Source organism: Megascapheus bottae, chromosome 17 (assembly GCF_031878675.1).
Source record: "Megascapheus bottae isolate mThoBot1 chromosome 17, mThoBot2.hap1, whole genome shotgun sequence".
NCBI classification, from domain to species: Eukaryota; Metazoa; Chordata; class Mammalia; order Rodentia; family Geomyidae; genus Megascapheus; species Megascapheus bottae.
In genome coordinates this window covers 45561793-45580823 of record NC_143525.1, presented here as the reverse complement: position 1 = coordinate 45580823, position 19031 = coordinate 45561793, and the positions used below count along the sequence as shown (strand labels likewise).

The 19031-nt window shown below is 46.2% G+C and overlaps 1 protein-coding gene across 4 annotated transcripts in view; it reads left to right on the top strand.

Moving 5' to 3' along the window:
* Hnf1b (HNF1 homeobox B) overlaps positions 1-14271 on the top strand; it is a 57277-nt gene extending 43006 nt beyond the window's left edge. For all 4 annotated transcript variants that reach the window (XM_090351227.1, XM_090351226.1, XM_090351225.1 and 1 more), the window contains exons 7-9: positions 853-1047; positions 3906-4024; positions 14167-14271. In XM_090351227.1, the coding sequence (XP_090207353.1) occupies positions 853-1047; positions 3906-4024; positions 14167-14187 (335 nt within the window). In that variant the 3' untranslated portion in view covers positions 14188-14271. The remainder of the gene's footprint in view (positions 1-852; positions 1048-3905; positions 4025-14166) is intronic.
* The last annotated feature ends 4760 nt before the right edge of the window (positions 14272-19031 follow it).

Genomic DNA, 19031 nt, shown 5'->3' with positions numbered 1-19031 from the left:
TTCCCAGAAACAAGAACAAAGGAACATGGGCTGTTCCAATGAAAAGGTTTGGAGTGTCATCTCTTCTGACGCTCTTGTCCCAATTCCACCATTACCTCAGCTGTCCTTACCCAAGTCCCATTCAAGGGACAACTAGACTGTAGCTACCACGGGGCCCTGATCTGTGCCTGAGTTCTGGAGAAGTCTCATGATACAGACACAGTCCCAAACCACACAGGTACACACACTCCCAAAGCAGAAAGATAGCCAGACCCATTGGTCACCGTCAAGGGCTGGCTGGCCGTTAACTTACTGCTTCCTCCTTCTCAAAGCCTGGCTCTTCAGCATCACAACCCCGATGATGTATGCCCACTTGACAGGTCAGCTGAATCCTGTGTTTTCTTCCCATCTCTCCTACAGCCAGGAGAGTCAACACCAGATCTTTCTCAGGGTCTCTAATAATTTTCAGTCCCCAGGACAATGGAGCTTGTTTCCTTTTGCATCAGTATGAGCCTCTGCACACTGTTGCCCTCTACTGGGGAAAAAAGAGCTAGACAATTATCCATGCCCACAAATGGGCATGAATTCACTCCTTACCCAGCACAACCTGGGCAAGCCTGTCTTACAGTCCAGCATGGAGAGACTGAACAAGCTGGAGTCAATTTTTCCATGTGCCCTAGAGGTTACCATGTTCTGTGGTGACCTCAAAGGAACTGAATTTGGGAGGTCACGGGACAACTTCTCAAGCAGTCTTTTTCCTATCAGGCTCAGTACATAATTAGGCTGGAGCTCTTGCTATGAGATTTCTGCTGCCATTTAGTCCCTTCTCTTAGCCCTGACACCATCTTTGATCGTGTCCTCTTTCTCCTACAGGCCTCAACACCTCCCAAGCCCAGAGCGTTCCCGTCATCAATAGTGTGGCTGGCAGTCTAGCAGCCCTGCAACCCGTCCAGTTCTCTCAGCAACTTCACAGTCCCCACCAGCAGCCCCTCATGCAGCAGAGCCCAGGCGGTCACATGGCCCAGCAGCCTTTCATGGCTGCAGTGACGCAGCTGCAGAACTCTCACAGTAAGGACGTGGGCATGAAGATGGGGTGTGATGGGGTGTGATGGGGTGACGGGGCAAAGAGGACCCACACCGCTTCTCTCTCCGACTTGAAAACTTTTTTGTAGAGACTTACCAATTTGTGACTTTTCCTTGACTATAAAATCAACAGAGACAGTTGCTCGAGCACAATTTCTCTTCTTTTATAAGACTTTTTCTTGCCCCCAAAATTTCCCCAGAGGGAAGTTGTATGTAATTAGGCTACAATTTCTCATTCCAGCATCCACAGAGTCACCAGTCAATCACAGCACTTACTCCTATGAGCCTCTGCTTAGCTTTTCTACCCCAAATTCCAGACAGCCATTACCAAATACTCAGAGTTGTCATACAATTGGTTTCCCATTTGGTTTCCAGAGTCCTCAAATCCCCAATTTATACTACCCAAACATCTCTTAAAAATAAAATAAAATAAAAAATATCAAACATGAATGTAGGAGCCAGTGTGAGTGACTCACACCTGCGATCCTAACTATTCAGGAGGCTGAGAGCTGTGATTTGAAGCCAGCCTGGGCAGAAGAGTCTGTGAGACTCTTATCTCCAGTTAACCAGCAAAAAGCTGGAAGTAGAGCTATGTCTCAAGTGGTAGAGGACCAGCCTTAAATAAGACAAGCTAAGGGTCAGCACCCAGACCCTGAATTCAAGCCCCAGCACCAGAATCAAAATAACAAAAAGAAAAAAGAACTATGAATGTAGGTAGAAGATACCACCTGCTGGGGTTAGAGACATGACTCAGGTGGTAGAATGCCAGCCAATGAGTGAAAGCTTCAGATACCAAATTTGAGGCCTGATCTCAGACCGAGAAAAAAGAAAAAGACCACCCAATAGCCATGCAGACTGAGGATTATGTGAGGAATATCTGCCCTGGCACTGAGTGCCTCCCTATCCAGTTTCTACACTTCCCCTAAGTCTACCTTCTACCCAAAGCCAAGCCTCTGCTTCCCTGGCCAGCTGTAGCTACAGCATCTGGCCTATGAATCTGGGAGGGGAATCATGGAAAAAAATAGATGGCTTTCTTCAGGAACATGGAGGTTTTCTCTGTTTTTCTTCCTGGGATTTGTCTCCATGTTCAATAAACGGGACCTGGGGCATGTCCAGCATATAAACCTATCTTTTTTGTTGGTGGTGGTGGGTGGTGGTCATGGGGCTTGAACTCGGGGCTTGGGCACTTTCCCTGAGCTCTTCAGCTCAAGGCTAGTGCTCTACTCCTTGAGCCCCAGTGCCACTTCCAGTTTTCTGGTAGTTAATTGGAGATAAGTCTCACAGACTTTTGTGCCAGGCTGGCTTTGAACAGCGATCCTGAGATCTCAGCCTCCTGAGAAGCTAGGATTACAGACATGAGCCACTAGCACCCAGCTAGACCTGTCTTAAATCAGACAGACATGGATTTAAATCTGGGTTCTGACACTTCCCAGCTCTGTGGCAGATTACTTAGCTACACTGCCATTTCTTCATGCATAAAATTGGAGCTCACCATAGGGTCATTGTGGAAATGACTTAGCAAGCCATTAGAGTTATATTAATGCACGTGATTGTTCATTAAGGAACTTCGAGGAGGCAGGGAAAAGAGGATTTGGGTTTCTTCATCTGGCTGCCTTAGCCAAAGCTGCGGCTCTGAAGAACAGCCAAGTTCAGCCTCTGTCCTCGGGGCGCAATCCTTATTCAGGCTTGCAGAGCTGGCTTCTGAGCGCCATCTCACATTCCAATCACATATTCGTGGCTTCTAAAAATGCTGCCACAACTAGTGGCAGAGTCTGGAGCCACATATGCTTCATTTCCCTTCCTCCCAGCATGCTTCTCACTTGCCGCTCTACTCCTCGCCCCAGCAGGTCAGGGTTGAAGGGCAGCCACAGAGGAATCACCACAATCTATAGATTAGGGAGGCCAAAAGAAATAGACGGTCCATGGCGCTCTGTCCCAGGAAGCAGCCTCACTGAACTTAAGAAGGGCAAGTTGAGGCACAACCAGTGAACTTGGTCTTTATTCCTCTGGAGGACTCCCTGGAAGGGTCTGTGCTTTGAGAACAGGCCTCCTCCATGGCCAAACATCCCCATGCTTTCATTTGTTGGTCATGTGACTTTGAATATACATGATTCTTACCGCTAGCTAACGTGAGTCAAGGGATTCCCGATGTGGTAGATAAGTACTAGAAAAACTCAGTTGGTGCCCGCTTTCAGAGGTTTTATTTGAATCGAGTCTCCTTTTGGTTTTCTTTCCTATTTTTATGATGACATAGGACTATGACATCATTTTAGCACCAACTGGAATAGCCAAGATTGATACATTCGGCTACACGTGCATCTAATTAAAGTTGTTGACTAGTCCACAACTCTGGCCAGAGACTTGGCATTTGAATCATGTCAGAAAGAGTGAACATGTGCTTGGTCACATATATCACTTTGGCCATCTACTTAAAACATTTAAAATCACAGATGCGCCACTGTGACTATGGGTCACCTCCTTAGAGTGAGGCCTAAACATCTGCTATGAAAAAGTCAGGGAAATGGAAATGCCTCTTCAGCACTCCAGTATACTAGGCACTATGCGAGTCTATATACTTGTGACAAAGTAGTTGAAACATGATGTCTCCGAATCCTACAACAGGTATCACCCCTCCCCATTTTACAGATGAGGAAAACCGAGGTTATGTAGTTTCATTAAGGAGGCAGGATTTCACCACATGGCACAGCCTTCCCAAACATTACTACCACTCTCCTTTATCTACCTAGGGAAAGGGTAGCTATGGTATGGATGCGGGGAGGGAAGGTGGTAGCTGCCTATATGCCTGGGTATGCATCTTGAGTTTGTCTTTCCTGTCTCCCCAGTGTATGCACACAAGCAAGAACCTCCCCAGTATTCCCACACCTCCCGGTTTCCATCTGCCATGGTGGTCACAGACACCAGCAGCATCAGTACCCTCACCAACATGTCTTCCAGCAAACAGGTAATGGGGCATCTGGATGGGGCTTGTGGAATGGGGAGCATATGACTAAGGGGTGGTGAGTGTGGGCTCAATCAAGACTCTCTGAGACTCTTTGAGTAACTTGCTACAAGAATTTTTGAGAGTCAGGCACTGGTAGCTCATACCTATAATCCTAGCTACTCAGGAAGCTAACATCTGAGGATCGAAGTTCGAAGCCAGCCTGGGCAGAAAAAAAAAGTCCCCACAAGACTCTTATCTCCAATTAACCACCAGAGAACTGGAAGTGACATTGCTTCTCAAAGAGGTAGAGCACTAGCCTTGAGCAAAAGAGCTCAGGGACAATGCCCAGGCCCTGAGTTCACACCCCATAACTGATTCCTCACCCTCCCCCCAAAAAGAAACAATCTCTGAGGTCTTAGTGAAAAAAATGATGGGCCACGGTCCAAAGGCATATTGCTCCCCGGCTTCCCCAACAAAATCGCTAAATAAGAATCAAAGTCTAATAGGTAGCTGGAGATTGGTTCCATCATGCACTTTGGTCTTGAGACTGAGCATTTCCTAATGAGATGACTGATGAGCCATGGAGAGAGTATTTCCAAGATGGACGCAGAGTTGAGTTGGATGCTTTGCAAAGGAAGTCAGTAAAGAAAGAGCATGGCGATTCAGAGCTAAGAGCTCCTCAGGAGGTTGAGGTCTGAGATTCAAAGCCAACCTGGATGGACAAATCCATGAGATTCTTATCTCCAGTGAAGCAGCAAAAAGCCAGAAGTGGAGGAGAGGGTCAAGCAGCAGAGCAAAAAAGCTAAGGGAGAGTATCCTGGATCTGCTGAATTCAAGACACACACACACACACACACACACACACACACACACACACACACACACACACACACACACACACACACACACACACACACACACACACACACACACACACACACACACACACACACACACACGGAGCTAGTCTTGAGTCCTGAAGCAGATTCTCTCCATCCAGAACCTCTGCTAGACTCAAGCACCATAAAACTGAAAGAATGACCCAGTTCTCCCAACCCATGGGCGCTCCCCTGGAGATAGCATAGCCTTGTCTGGGAGTCCGCATTCGCTTAGAGTTAGACACTTGGAATGAATTTCCTGGTGCACTGAAAAAGGGGGAATCCAGAGGCTTAGTCATCAACTCAGTCGATGAGTAATTCCCACCTCCTCACACAGGAGGCTCACTGCAAGGGGCCAGCGAGAATCCGAAAACAGGACAAAATGTCTGGACACGGATGTCAGTTCTAGAATGACACAATCGTTCCTTTTAGTAGCTGGGGTCTGTGCAGTGTGGGAACTGTTTGTCCCTTTATTGATTACTAGATAAGGAACTGGCAACCTTGGCCTTCATGTCAGAGCACTCTGTAGGATTTGGTCTTGTCGAGGTCCTTCTCACCCCACCCACCACATCTGACAGGTTTCCTTCATGGGCTTGGGAATCTCAGTTCTTCCCCCATCTTCTTCCAGGCCCACAATGTCAGTGGGTTCTGTTTCTCGCTCTGCTATTTCTTTTTTTTTGAGGAGTCATCTTGACCTCTCTAAGCTTTCATATATATAATCTGTATGTAATTTTTCCATCTTTAAAGTGATCGTGGTCACCTCGACTTGTTGCAAGGGTTCCATAAGGTGACGTAGATTACATGAAAACCAACCTGGGCAGCTGGGCTCTGGCATTTGGGGTGGAAGGAGGGGTTGTGGGACCTGCTCCGCCACTCTTCTCTCACCCAATAGAAGATTAAAAGACAACTCCTCATGCCCTGCCCTTCGACTCCCAACTCCTGTGTGAGTTCCCAGTCTTTGTAGTGAGCAGGGAAAACATTTATCTGTGCTCACAAATCTCAATCAGGCGGGCAGCCAGGCACGGCAGCCGTCCTTGGGAATATCTTCCTCTTTGAAAGGTTTATCAATCCATCTGCCGCTTGGGCAGCTCTCCTCCATGGGGTCGTGATTAATTATTCCTGTCTTTCCCAAGTTGACTTTGATGCTTGCTTTGGAAATGAGTCATCTCAATTCAGGAAATAGTCTCTTAATCAAAATACTGAAATGCTCCCTGAAATGCTGCCATCAGGCCCCTAAGTGTCTTTTCCCCTCCACTGGACAGTGGCCCGCTGACCTTGAAACTGCATGAGCAGAAACTCCACCCTCCCAATCTACATTCAAGTTTTCTTGGTGGATGCAGACATTTCAGAAGTCTTAACAAGAGACTCATTCCTGCATAAGGAAGATGATTTATTACACTTGTGCAGAATTTTTTAAAAATTGAAACAAAACAACAACAACAAAAAAAAAAAACCACCCATGGTGCCTGCCAGTGGCTCATACCTGTAAATCTTAGTTACTCAGGAGACTCTTGAAATCTGAAAATCATGGTTCAAAGCCAGCCTAGGCAAGAAAAACTGTGATACTGTTAGCTCCAATCACACACACACACACTGGAAGTAGAGCTATGACTCAAGTACCAGCCCTGAGCACAAAAGCTAAAGAACAGCACCCATGCCCTGAGTTCAAGCCCCAGTACACGTGCACACACATATACACATACACACACACACCAATAAAAAAACTGAATAGCCTTTTACTTTAGCCTTCTTGTAAACTATCTCCTTAATTTCTTTTCATTGCAATAAACTGAAACTCAGTGAGTGACTTGACCAACGTCAAACAGATGGTAAATCCTACAGCTTGACCTCCAGACTTTGGTCTTTGACTTCAAGTCCTAAATTCTTTCCATTTAACAACCCTTGCACCTCTCTTTGAAATCTCCATGGTAATTTCTGTCCATCTTGTTTTACTGGTCAGGAACCAGAGCCAGGAACTCTGTGGTGCACGCCTGTAATCCTAACTACATAGGAGGCTGAGTTCTAAGGATTGTGGTTCAAAGCCAGCCAGGGTAGGAAAATCCACTTAATCCACAGAAAGCCTGAAGTGGAGTGGTGGCTCAAGTGGCAAAGGACCAACCTTGAGCAAAAAGGTCAGGGAAAGTACCCAGACCCTGAAATGAAGCCCCAGGGCTGGGGAGAGGGGTGCGGATTAGACCTAGGCCCTAAGTTCCAACCAAAACACTTTCTCTCTGCACAGTTAAGGAGATGGGAGGATGAAAAAGACAGAATGAAGTAAAGTGAGGTTAAAGATGCCACTTCCTGACAGGAGAAGGTATCCAAGATGAATGAAGACAGTTTGTACAAACTCTGTTCCTAAGGCATTAGACTCACAAGTGAAATGTCCCAAAGCATTGTTTTCAACTGTATATTAGAAGCGTATGGGGCAGCAGAGGAGAAGAAGTCCTTCTCGTATGCTACTGGGCAGGGGCTTCTCAGAAGACGTCATGTACTGATGTGTGTGTGCATCGGACCAAGAATTCCTGTGCAGAAGGCCCAAGATACATCCTGGACCATGACATTTCAGACATTGTTACCCTGCTAGGAAAGCCCAGAGACCAGAACCAATCCTAACGCCATCACCTTGTGCTAGGGGACCACAGGCCACTTAATTCCTCACTGTGAGATTCAATTTCTTTTCATCTACAAACAGGGAAACCCTAACAGAGCTCCTGGGAAGTAGTCAGAGTGCGAACTCCCTTCCCTTTCTTCTTCTTTCCTCTGTCTGGGAACCTTTACAAGAGAGCCTGTCGTCTCTCTTTCCTTCTTCCCCTTCCATATTTAAGTCAGAGCTTGATATACATGGGATCAAAATGGTCCTGACAGCAACATTTGTGAAAGTGAGGGGCATCTCTCAAGCACATCCTTTCCCTTGGATCTGGTCTCTAGATCCCTTTCTCCCTGCCCTCTGCTGCCAAAGATAGCATCAAGTTCAAAAGCCATCTAAAACACCTAATCCTTTTGAGTTTCGCCAGATGTCTAGGCTATGGATGGTAAATGCTCAGTAAATATGGATGGATGGATGGATGGATGGATGGATGGATGGATGGATGGATTGGTGAACAGAGGGAGGATGGATAGTTGAAGAGATGGATTCAGAACTGTTTTATTTTTAATGTATTGCTATTATAAGGGTGGATGTACACAAGGGTCACAGTTATATGAGTACTTTCTTTTTAGACCATCACCCCTTCTTTTTTCTCTCCCAGTTTTCCCCTCCTATCTCTGCCTACAAGTTATAGAGTTCATTTTCAACATAGTGTCTAGTGAGTACCACTGCTTCATTTGTTCACCTTTTGTCCCCCATTTTTGTGCCCCTAGAACTGGTGGTGGGTTTTTTTTTTTCTGGACCTGTGTGCTGACCCTGAGCTGCTGCTGTTGCTTCTCCTCCTCCTCCTTCTCCTCCTCCTCCTCCTTCAAGTGGTAGTACTCTACCACTTGAGCCACAGCACCACTTCTGGCTTTGTTTTTGAGTAGTTTACTGGAGATAAAAAGTCTCACGGACTTTCCTGCTTTGAACCATGATCCTCAGATCTCAGCCTCTTGAGTAGCTAGGATTACAGGTATGAGCTGCCAGTGCCCAGTTGTAGCTGATATTTTTAAGTACCTCCAATTTTCCAAGGTTAACCCTCGAACTTATCCTGTAAGAAAGATAGTTTTATGCCTGATGTGCAGAATGGGAAAGTGAAGCCCAAGGTAAGGAGGGAAATGGCCAAGTTCACATGGATGATAAATCTCAGCGCTGGATTTCTGGACTTGTTCAGACCTCGCTCCAAATCCATTAAACAATACTCACCTTTCAATATGCATTTCAAAGCTCCCTGGTAATGACTACAAAAAAAACCCCTGTATATGGCCAAAATGTGAACTTGTATCTGCTCCCAGTACTTCTGGTTGTCACCACAGATTCTCCAGTGGTCCTGGGAAATCACATTTCAGGAATCCCAGGCTAGGACTTTTCTCTCTCCTTTCCAGACTACTTGCCTCTCTCCCTCTTCAACTCTTAGCAGCTGGCAAATGGCTGGCAAGTTATCTTCTGAGTAAGTTTTGTGCCTGATCTCCAGAGCCATGCCTCACCAGGCTGAAACAAGACTGCAGCAAGCACAGGACAAGTGTGGGCAAGCTGAGAGCTGACTCCTGTTTCCACAGCTTTCTCCACTGCTCTATCCCCTAGTTCACAGGGAGGACAAGAGAGCACCCCAGAGCAATCACCAGTGAGAGGCGCTGACAGGAAGGAGGTGGCAGCCTTATGGTAAATCCCCTGCAGCTGCTCCCTTCGGCACGGGTAGTGGGCAGGATGGAATGACGGTTAGGACGCCAAGACGGTTAGGCAGGCCTCAAGACACTACCACTTTCTCCACTTGAGTTGGTCTTCTTTCATAGCCTGTAAAGTAAAGGTAATGATAGTCTTTACGGGATCATTGCACGAACTAACTGAAAGCTGGGTCACATTCAGCATCGCTTGACTTCAGCACCTTTGACTCCAGATTGGGGAGAGAAGTTGGTAAATGGCAAAGGGCGTATATGTCCCCTATTGTCTCACTCAGATGATAGAAGGAAATGATCTTAGATACTTTGCTCTTATAAAACCTTATAATAAACCTTGTAATAAGTTTTACTTGTAATCTCTCTAAGCTATACTCCCCTCATCGGTAAAATTGACATTATAAAGCTAGACATCAGTGGCTTACACCTGTAATTCTAGCTACACAAAGAGCTGAGATCTAAGGATCATGGTTTAGAACCAACCCAGGCAAGAAGATCCATGAGATTCTTATCTCCAGTTACCAAAAATGGTGTTATGGCTCAAGTGGTAGTGTGTTACCTTGAGCATAAAAGCTCAGGGACAGTGCCTAGACCCTGAGTTCAAGACTGCTGCGCACGCCCACACACACACACACACACACACACACACACACACACACACACACAATGGAATTTTAATAATCTCATAGAAGTTAGGGGTATTAATAACCCGACGAAGTGGGTTCCCCTCCCTCACCCTGAATTCTCTCTTGACACCAGCATGTACAGGCTTATGTCCTCACACTCTGCTGTGTCCAGCTAACTAATACCTCTACGCTGCTAAATCTGGCAGTCATCACCCATATCTGCTACAGCCAATCACGCCTGCCTTTCCTCTGAATTTTAGGACGCCATTATCCTTATGCTGTTACCTTCCTCGTTTACCTTCCCTAGCTCTAACATATCTTCCCAGCACTGGAGCTTGCCAAGGTTCATTCTTTGGCCTTTTCTCATCCGTGCTTACCTCTGAGTTCTCTCCATTCACACCCCTTAGGGCCATGTGTACACACTGGTGGCTCCTAGAATTCTCTCCAGGCTGGCCTTCCCGCATGAACACATTGACCAAGGCAGCGCATCTTTGGCAGAGACCTATACATGCCTCATATATCTAATACGCCTCTCAGATCGAGCAGATCTAAAATAGGAAGTCTTCATTGTGCCCCAATTTCTCCCTACCTATTACTTCCTCCTCAGACTTCACTAGTTCAAAAAAAATTGTATCCTTCATTCACTGAAAGATACATACCCAAGAGTACTCTAGATTCTATTTTTCCACACCCCAAATCTAGCCCATTAGAGAGTTCTTCTAGGAGTCCCTCAGAATACATTCTCAAGCTGAACAACTTTTACCATTTCCATTGATCCATCCAGGTCTTAGCTCTTCCCCAGCCCCAACACTTGTCCAGAGCTGATCCCCTCCTGTGGCCCCAGACTCTGACTTCTACACATGCTGTGCTATGGACTGTCAGCCTCCCTACAGAAAAAGCAATCCCTGAAGAAAAGAGAACAAGACAGGCACTGGTTATTTACTCCTGTATTCCTAGCTTACCCAGGAGGCTAAGATCTGAGGATCAAGATTTGAAGCCATCCCAGGCAGGAAGTCCAGTGACACTCTTATCTCCGATTAACCACAAAAAGCCAGAATTGGAGCTGGGTCTCCTGGTAGGGCACAAGCCTTGAGCACAAAAGCTCAGGGACAGTGCCCAGGCACTGAGTTTAAGTCCCAGGACTGTGAAGGGGTGCCCCCCCCACATTCATCTCCTGTCTCCTCTTCCCAAAAGCTCCCCATTACAATCAAAATGGGAATAGAGACTACAGGCCTTGTGTGGTCAAATCACTGCTGGTGTCTCCATCCTCCTATCTCTCTCTACCTTCCATGGTCATATTTCTTCAGCTATGCTGAAGCTGCATTACAGCTCATGCCTGTAATCCTAGCTACTCAGGAGGCTGAAATCTGAGGATAGCAGTTCAAAGCTAGCCTGGGGACTAAAGACTGTAAAACCCTTATCACCAATTAATCACTAGAAAAGGGGAAGTAAGGCTGTGGCTCAAGGGGTAGGGCAGTAGTCTTGATCTGGAGAGCTCAAGGGCAGGACCCAGACCCAGAGTGCAAGCCCCATGACCCACCAAAAAAAAAAAAAAGATTACATTTGTCTTCTTGTGCTCAGGACACTTTTTCATGTGAATCTCATTTTTAAAACATTATTTTGGGTTTGAACTCCTGGTCTTGTGCATGGTAGGAGTCACATCCCTATCTCTCTTTTTTCTTTTTGTCTTAGTTCTTTTTCAGGTAGGGACTAATGTTTTTCTCTGCATGTGACCTCACACTAATATCCTCCTCCCCGTAGCCTCCTGAAGAGTTAGGATTTCAGATACATAGCATCACATCTGGCTTGCTCTGGAAGATGAGATCTAGGCCTAACTTTTTGCCCTGGGTTTTGAACCAGCAGTGTGGATGGTGTTGATCTCTGCCTCCCATGTAGCTGGGATTACAAGCATGTGCCACAATGTCTGGCCAACACGATGAGTCTTTACCTGCTTGCTCCTTCATTTTACTCAGCTCCCTAAATTACCGGCTCCCTAAATTATTCCCTTTCCCCACCCACATCAGCCTCACCAACTACCAGGCTTATTTTTTCCACAAAGTGCTCATCTCCACCTAAAGCATGATTTGTGTGTGTACTATTTGTTTATTGCTCAAAACTTACTGGAGTGTAACTGTGAAGTTGTGAGCAGGTCTTGTTCACAATTGTATCCCCTGGGCTTACAAACAAGCACCTAGTAAACACCCAACACTGTATACAGTGAATGCATGACCACCACCACCTCAATGGGTTGATGGAAGAATTCAATGCAATGAATTCAAAGCAAGCCCAGAGCATGGTGTGGGCACATAGTAGGGCCTCAGTGTGTGTTCACCAGTAGCTGTATGCCAGGAGGGCTCTCAGGCTGAGGACGTGGCTCCCATCCCTTTCTGATGGAGTGTGCTTAGCCTCCAGTTCCAAGGGACCACAGTGCACCCCTTATCAGATGTTTGTGTTTAGACTCTGGAGGGGGCAAATAACTCTAGTTCCTTTGACAACATTTAGGGCTCTGCCACCATTTTATTATGGGAGCAAACATTTGATAGCTGGGAAGGCCGGCCCTAATGACAGGTCATAGAATCTCGCTGGCGTCTCCTTATCTGCCCTTCTTGTTTGCTCTTCTATTGAAACCTGCAAGGTCACCAGCCATTTTCCCTCTCCTCTCTACCTGAAATCTGAAAATTGGAAAAAGTCTGATAGTGGGGGGGTGTTAAAGAGACTTGAGGGTGGGGGTGGGTAGTGGAAAGAAGAGGCAAAGGGTATGAGGGGAGCCCTGACTGAGGCCTCAAGAATGTAGGTGAGTCAGAAACCTGTCACCCCTCCTTACCTGAACGAACACACGGCCCATCTCTCCCGAGTCCTCCAGAGCAGCCTGGACAGAAGAACCGTGAGCAGGACGATATTAGTAGTAATGCCTCCACTGACCAAGCCTGCTATGACCTCTGCTTTCTGGGGAAGAAACTGTGGCACAGAAAGGGTAACCTAACCCACAGCCAAAGGCTCAGGAGACTCATAGCCCCAAAGCCCAATAGAAAGAATGCATGCATGCTGGGAGATCACCCAGAACCAGTTTGAATCTCTGGCTCCAGTTTTTCCCAGTTGTGAAGGTTCGGATGATTGGATGATTGTTAACTTACATTGAGCTTTGTCCCCCCCCCCGCCCCCGTCTTCAAAATGGACAGAATGGTAACCTCATGGCAGGGGCAGGGAGGGGAGCACTGAATAATGAGTAATACGGGAATAAAAGGCCTCTGGTAGAAGTACTAGTCATAGGTAAATGTGTGTATCTGGGCATGTATGTTGGATGGAGTGTCTTCAGAGAATAAGCCTATAGGCCAGAAGGCTGAGTCTTAGATGTCAACAGAAGAAAGGAAGAAACAGGGCAACGAAAAGCAACTCTAGAAGTAAAGGGAGGGGGTGGTAATGTTCTAAATGTGAAATGGATGAGGCCAGGGATGTGGAAGGAGAGACTGACCCACCTGGATGGTGTGGCTTCTCAGGAGGTTGCTCCAGCCATGGGAGGGTCTCCTTTCCTGGCCCACCTGGAAGTAAGGTGTCAGACAGAGGTCATCTCTCTTAGTGTCTAGGAATGGGTCTTTGAGTTTCTCTTCCTAAGAGTACCAAAACTAGGAGAGATGACTTAGAAATTTCCAGACTTGCTTCCTCGCTGAGAAGTCTGAGTAAAGAAACATTTCTCACAGGTTTTAGAGCCTCGTGACTCCAAGGAGGTCATCAGAATCATGAAGTTCTTGCAAGTGCAGACTCCTAGGCACATCTTATGCCTGAGAATTAGAATTAAGCCGGAAGCTGCATTTGAATAGGACGTCTGTAGTTACAGGTCTATGGGAAAGTAGCATAATAACAGGCAACCCTGTTCTTAGAGGTTCTAAGAAGATGCCATTACTTTGGCCAAGGGTAATGCTGCAGCTTCCCACCAGCTATCTTTTTATTTTTTCCTGGTCCTGAGGCTTGAATTCCGGGCCAGGGTGCTATCCCTGAACTCTTTCTGCTCAGGGCCTAGCACTCTATCAGCCACCACTTCCTGTCTTCACAGCTACAGAGCGCTCTATAGATACCATTCTTGAAGAAAAGAGGAGTCCAAAGTAAGATCTGGGAGTTGTGACTGGGACTGTTTCAAGCAATGTACTTTTCTGAAGTGGCCAAAGAAAGCCAGCTCCAAGGTTTTCCTGAAGCAAGGGCAGAATTGGGTGACGTCTCTATCTCCAGCTCTCCATCCTCAATTCTTTGTTGGCTGAATTGGTGTCACCTTTGGAGGAGCCAAACTAATGACCCATGTCCCTACCCAGTGCACACAGCTGAGCTTACTCTCCCTCCTGTCTCTTCTTTTCTCCTTCAGTGTCCACTGCAAGCCTGGTGATGTCCGGATATCACTTACTTTGTGCACAGCAACAAGGACCTGATTTTCTGCACCGTCACCCTCTGGACAGCTGTCATGGAAAAGTCCATTGAGCTGACAAGCACCCGTGAGAGGTCCCTGCTTGCTTCACCCCTGGCTGGTTCCTCAGACAATCCAGTCTTAGGAGGTTTAGCCCAAAGCCCAGCTTTCTTGCTCTGCAGTATTGTCCTGGCACCTCTCCAATCTGTCCCAGATGTGGGCCACCTGAAACCACTCAAGAGGAAGCAAGAAGGTGGTGGAATCTCTGCGACGACTCTTCGTCAGACAAACTGATGCCAAAACTTGAACCTGTTACTGAAACAAGGAGAGGAGGACCACGTGCTATTGAACTGAGCCAAACACCTTGTAAATACCAACGAATTCCCACTCCTGCCCCATCCTAAGTGATCTGGAGATTTCTTTTAAAGAAGTAAATTTGTCCAATGGGTGTAAACTGTAAAAAAAAAATACTGTAATTAAGTGCAATTTCCCCCTCTACAGCCTCTCCCCCATCCTGTATATAATAGTAAAGTATCGACTAGTTTTCTTTGGAAAGGTCAGAGTTGAAATTTCAAAAGTGGTTTTTCTCCTTCTGCTTCCCACCTAAAGTGGGAAGTGAAGGACAGTCGCAGGCCTGACACACAAGATGGTTCCAACGTCCTGAGGTGAACACACTCCTTGGCATGCCTAGAAGGGGGTGACACATAGTGTCCAAGGGACATCTTATCTTCTCATGGGGCTGGGTCCAGCCAGTGTACTCCCAAGAGACCCCAAGGCAGGGACAGCAGACTCAAGGAGCTCCCTATTAAAGCAGTTTATTTTGTCACTGTCCAGCGTCCTGTATTTCTGCCTCCACTTGCCATTACTCCCCCAAGAACCCCTAGCTTAGTCTCCTTGGGGCTTTCCACTTACGCTCCTGGGGTCACAGCCTGTGTCTTGTGGGTTATGAAGGGCAGGTGGCCTGCACTCAGTCATGTTCCAGATTTCTCTTCGCTTTCCCACTATTTAGGGTAAGGGGGAGTTGATTTCTCAGTCAGACTCCACAATCCTGTGAAGAGTTGTGGCTGAGCAGAAGCCGACATTAATAACCTGAGAACACCGAGTAATCCAGGAGGTCATAGGAGCAGAGGTGGAGGAGGAGGAGAGGGAGAACTGGAGAAAAGTTTCAGCACTTTTCTTAACAAGACCTACAGAAAATTCCCAGACCTGTTAGCCACTGCTTTCCATCTCATCCAGAGACCTCCCTTCTCCACTTTGTGGGTATCCAACTGGGAATGAGTCCCTCTAAAGGTTCACTCCTAAATCGCACCCACCCTTCTTTCCTCCCTTTACCTTTATAGACCAACATTTTCTAGGCTAACGACAGGCTCCTTTTTTCTTTTGTAGCCAGGACCTGCTGTTCTGTGGCATGGTTGAACTCAGGGGAAGGCACACGTCTTTTTTAATATCCAGGGAGAAGTGAAATCGGTGATAAAAAGCTGCTTTTGCTGGGTGCTACTGGCTCACGTATCCAATCCTGTCTACCCGGGAGACTGAGATCATGATCATGATGTGAAGCCAGCTGGGGCAGTAAAGTCCAGGAGACTCTTACCCACCCCGCCTCACCCCCAATTCATCCCCAAAAAGCCAGAAGTGGAGGTGTGACTCAAAGTAGTAGAGCATCAGCTTTGAGTGAGAACGCTAAGGAATAGAGCTCAGGACCTGAGTTCAAGCCCCAGTATCTGCAGGAAAGGAGAAAAGGAGAGGGGGAAGGGAAAGAAAAGAAAAGAGAAAAGGAAAGCTGCCTTAAATTGAATTAGACTGGTCTGTGTCAAACAGTTGTGAGGTCTTCCCTCCAAAGGTACAGATAACCTGGCTCTGTTTGTGCTGAATTTGGGTGGATAAGGGTACAATGCAGTAAGAGGGCTGAGTCTTTGACCCACAGCTGGAGGCAAGTCTTTTGATATTCTTCTTGGAGCCAGAGCACCTTGATCAAGCCTGCTTTATGAAGTCATTGGAGGAGTGAGAGTTAATGCACCGTCCGCCTGGGTGTTGAATATTTCCCCAACCCAGAGAACCTTCTCATGAAGTCTTCTGGTGTGATTGATGCTAATATTCCCCGATAATCTCATCACCACGGTGGTGTTTGGTAAGAGAAAACTGCCAGGAAATACTTTTGTTGGTTTCTATAGCATAGGACAATCCAAGGAATAAACCACAGCTTAGGAAAAGCAGGCCCTGAGGAGAGGAGAAAGGTTAAGTGGGATGAAGCTTTGTCTTGCTCAAGGAAAATACGGGAGTGCTAGGAGGCTGTCCCTCAAAAGGATGTTTGGGGTGATCTTCACAGGAGAAGGCTCTGGGGGTCCAGAAAAGAGGAAGGACAACAAGAAGCCAGAGCTAACTTGTGTCCAAGGAAAAGTCCCCTACTTTGAATCAGGAATTGATTCAAATAAATGGCATCAATAGGTCCTCTAGAAAATAAGTTAACAGTTTAGGACAATGCAATGGAGTATGTAGCCGTGTTCATGCCTACAAACAGCCCAACAAGGGTGAATATTTATGAGAAACTGCAGTCACTTGAACCAAGTGCCTGCAAGGTCCCTCCTCCCCTCTGTTCCCCTCCCCCTCCTCTCTTAGGTGCAGAGGTCATTCCGGTTAAGCAAATACTGGTTTGTCTGCCGAGATTTATAACATGGCTATTTTATAAACGAATCCTTGGCATGTGCAGGACCTTGCACACACCTGAATGGGCTTCTCTTTTTTCCTGAGTGGATGTAGACAGAAGAAACACATTCCAACTGAATGTCAGCACGGAGAGCTACAGAAAAGCAGAATTTACAAAGATTTCAGATGACATGTTATGTACTTATATGCCAACAGATCACACCATCCAAATACATGATGTTTCTTTTCAAAATATTTTCTGGTCTATACTCTAATATTCCCAAAGGAAATATTTCTTTCCTGTGCCCTAGGTTTTGTTGTTTTTAATCTTTTTATTATAAAGGTAATGCTGTAAAAGTTATATAAGTCTGGTAAAGAATGTTTTTTTTTGTTTTGGGATTTTTTTTTGTAGGTCATAGGACTTGAACTCAGGGCCTGGGAGCTATCCCTGAGCTTTTATGCTCAAGGCTAGCATTCTACGAATTTGAGCTAGGACTCCATTTCTGATTTTCTAGTGGTTAATTGAAGATAAGAGTCTCATGTACTTTCCTGCCTGGGCTGGCTTCAAACAGTGATCCTCAGATCTCAGTCTCCTGAAGAGCTAGAATTACAAGCCTGAGTCATAAGCAGCATCCTGTAAGAATCCATATTTTTGGCCAGGAGCATGGCCTAGTGGTAGAGTGCTTGCCTAGCATGCACAAAGCCCTGGGTTTGATTCCTTGGTACCACATACACAGAAAAAGCCAGAAGCAGTGCTGTAGTTCAAGTGGTAGAGTTCTAGCTTTGGGAAATCCCAAGGACAGTGTCCAGGCCCTGAGTTCAAGCCCCAAGACTGGCAAAAAAAAATACAAAATGATTCCAGATTAATTAGAAAGCTGGCCTCTGATGGCTTGTGTCTGTAATCCTAGCTGCTTCTGAAGTTGAGATCTCAGGATTGAGGTTCAAAGTCAGCCATGGCAGGACAAAAGAATCAAGCAAGTAAAGAAGCAAGACAGACAGACAGACAGACAGACAGACAGAAAAGAAAGAGAGAAAGAAAGAAAGAAAGAAAGAAAGAAAGAAAGAAAGAAAAAGAAAGGGAGGGAGGGAGGGAGAGAAGAAGGAAGGAAGGAAGAAAGGAAGCAAAGAGAGAAAAAGTTGGGCACTGGTGTCTCACACCTGTAATCCTAGCTGCTCAAGAGGCTGAGATTTGAGGATTATGGTTCAAAGCCAGTCCAGGCATTAAAAAGTTTGTGAGACTCTTATCTCCAATTAATCACCAGACAAATGGAAGTGGGACTGTGGCTCAAGGGATAATAGGGTAAGTAGCCTTGAGCTGAAGAGCTCAGGGACAGTGCCCAGGCCCAGAGTTCAAGTCCCATGTCCGACAGAAAAAGAAGAAGAAGAAAAAGAAGAAGAGGAAGAGGAAGAAAAGGAAGGGAGAGAGAAAGAGGAGAGGAAGAGAAGGAGGAAGGGAGAAAAAAAAGAAAGGGAGAAGTGTAACTGTGTCTCAAGTGGTAGTGTTCTAGACTTGATTGTTAAAACTAAGGGACATCTGGGCGCCAGTGGCTCATACCTTTAATCCTAGCACCTCAGGAGGCTGAGATCTGAGGATTGTGGCTCAGCTCGGGAAGGAAAGTTCACGAGATTCTTAACTCCCATTAATAAGCAAAAAGCTAAGAGTAGTATTTCAGAATCATCTACACTGAGAATGAAGATCTATACCCCTGTTGCTTCTAAGAAAACCCACAAAAATGTATTCTCTCACAACCCTTCCTTCCTTCCTTCCTTCCTTCATTCCTTCCTTCCTTCCTTCCTTCCTTCCTTCCTCCCTTCCTTCCTTCCTTCCTTGTTTTAAGACATAGTCTCATTAACTTATAATACTTTTGCCTCAGCCTCGTAAGTGCTGGGATTGTAGTTAGAGGCGTGTGTCACTGCTCACAGCTTTGCTCACAGTTCTGGAGACAGAAAGTCCAAAATTACAATCACTGGGTCTGAATCAAAGTGGTATTGCCTCCAGAGACTGTGGGAATCCTGTTCCGTCTCTTCCAGTGTCTACTAGCTGCCAGCATTCTTTGGCTTATGGTCATACACATTCTAACCTCTGCCTCCATGCTATTGCCTTTTCTTCTGCATCAGATCTCTCTCTTCCTCTGCCTTATAAGGATATATGTGAATGTTTTTAGAGTGCACCTGTATTATTG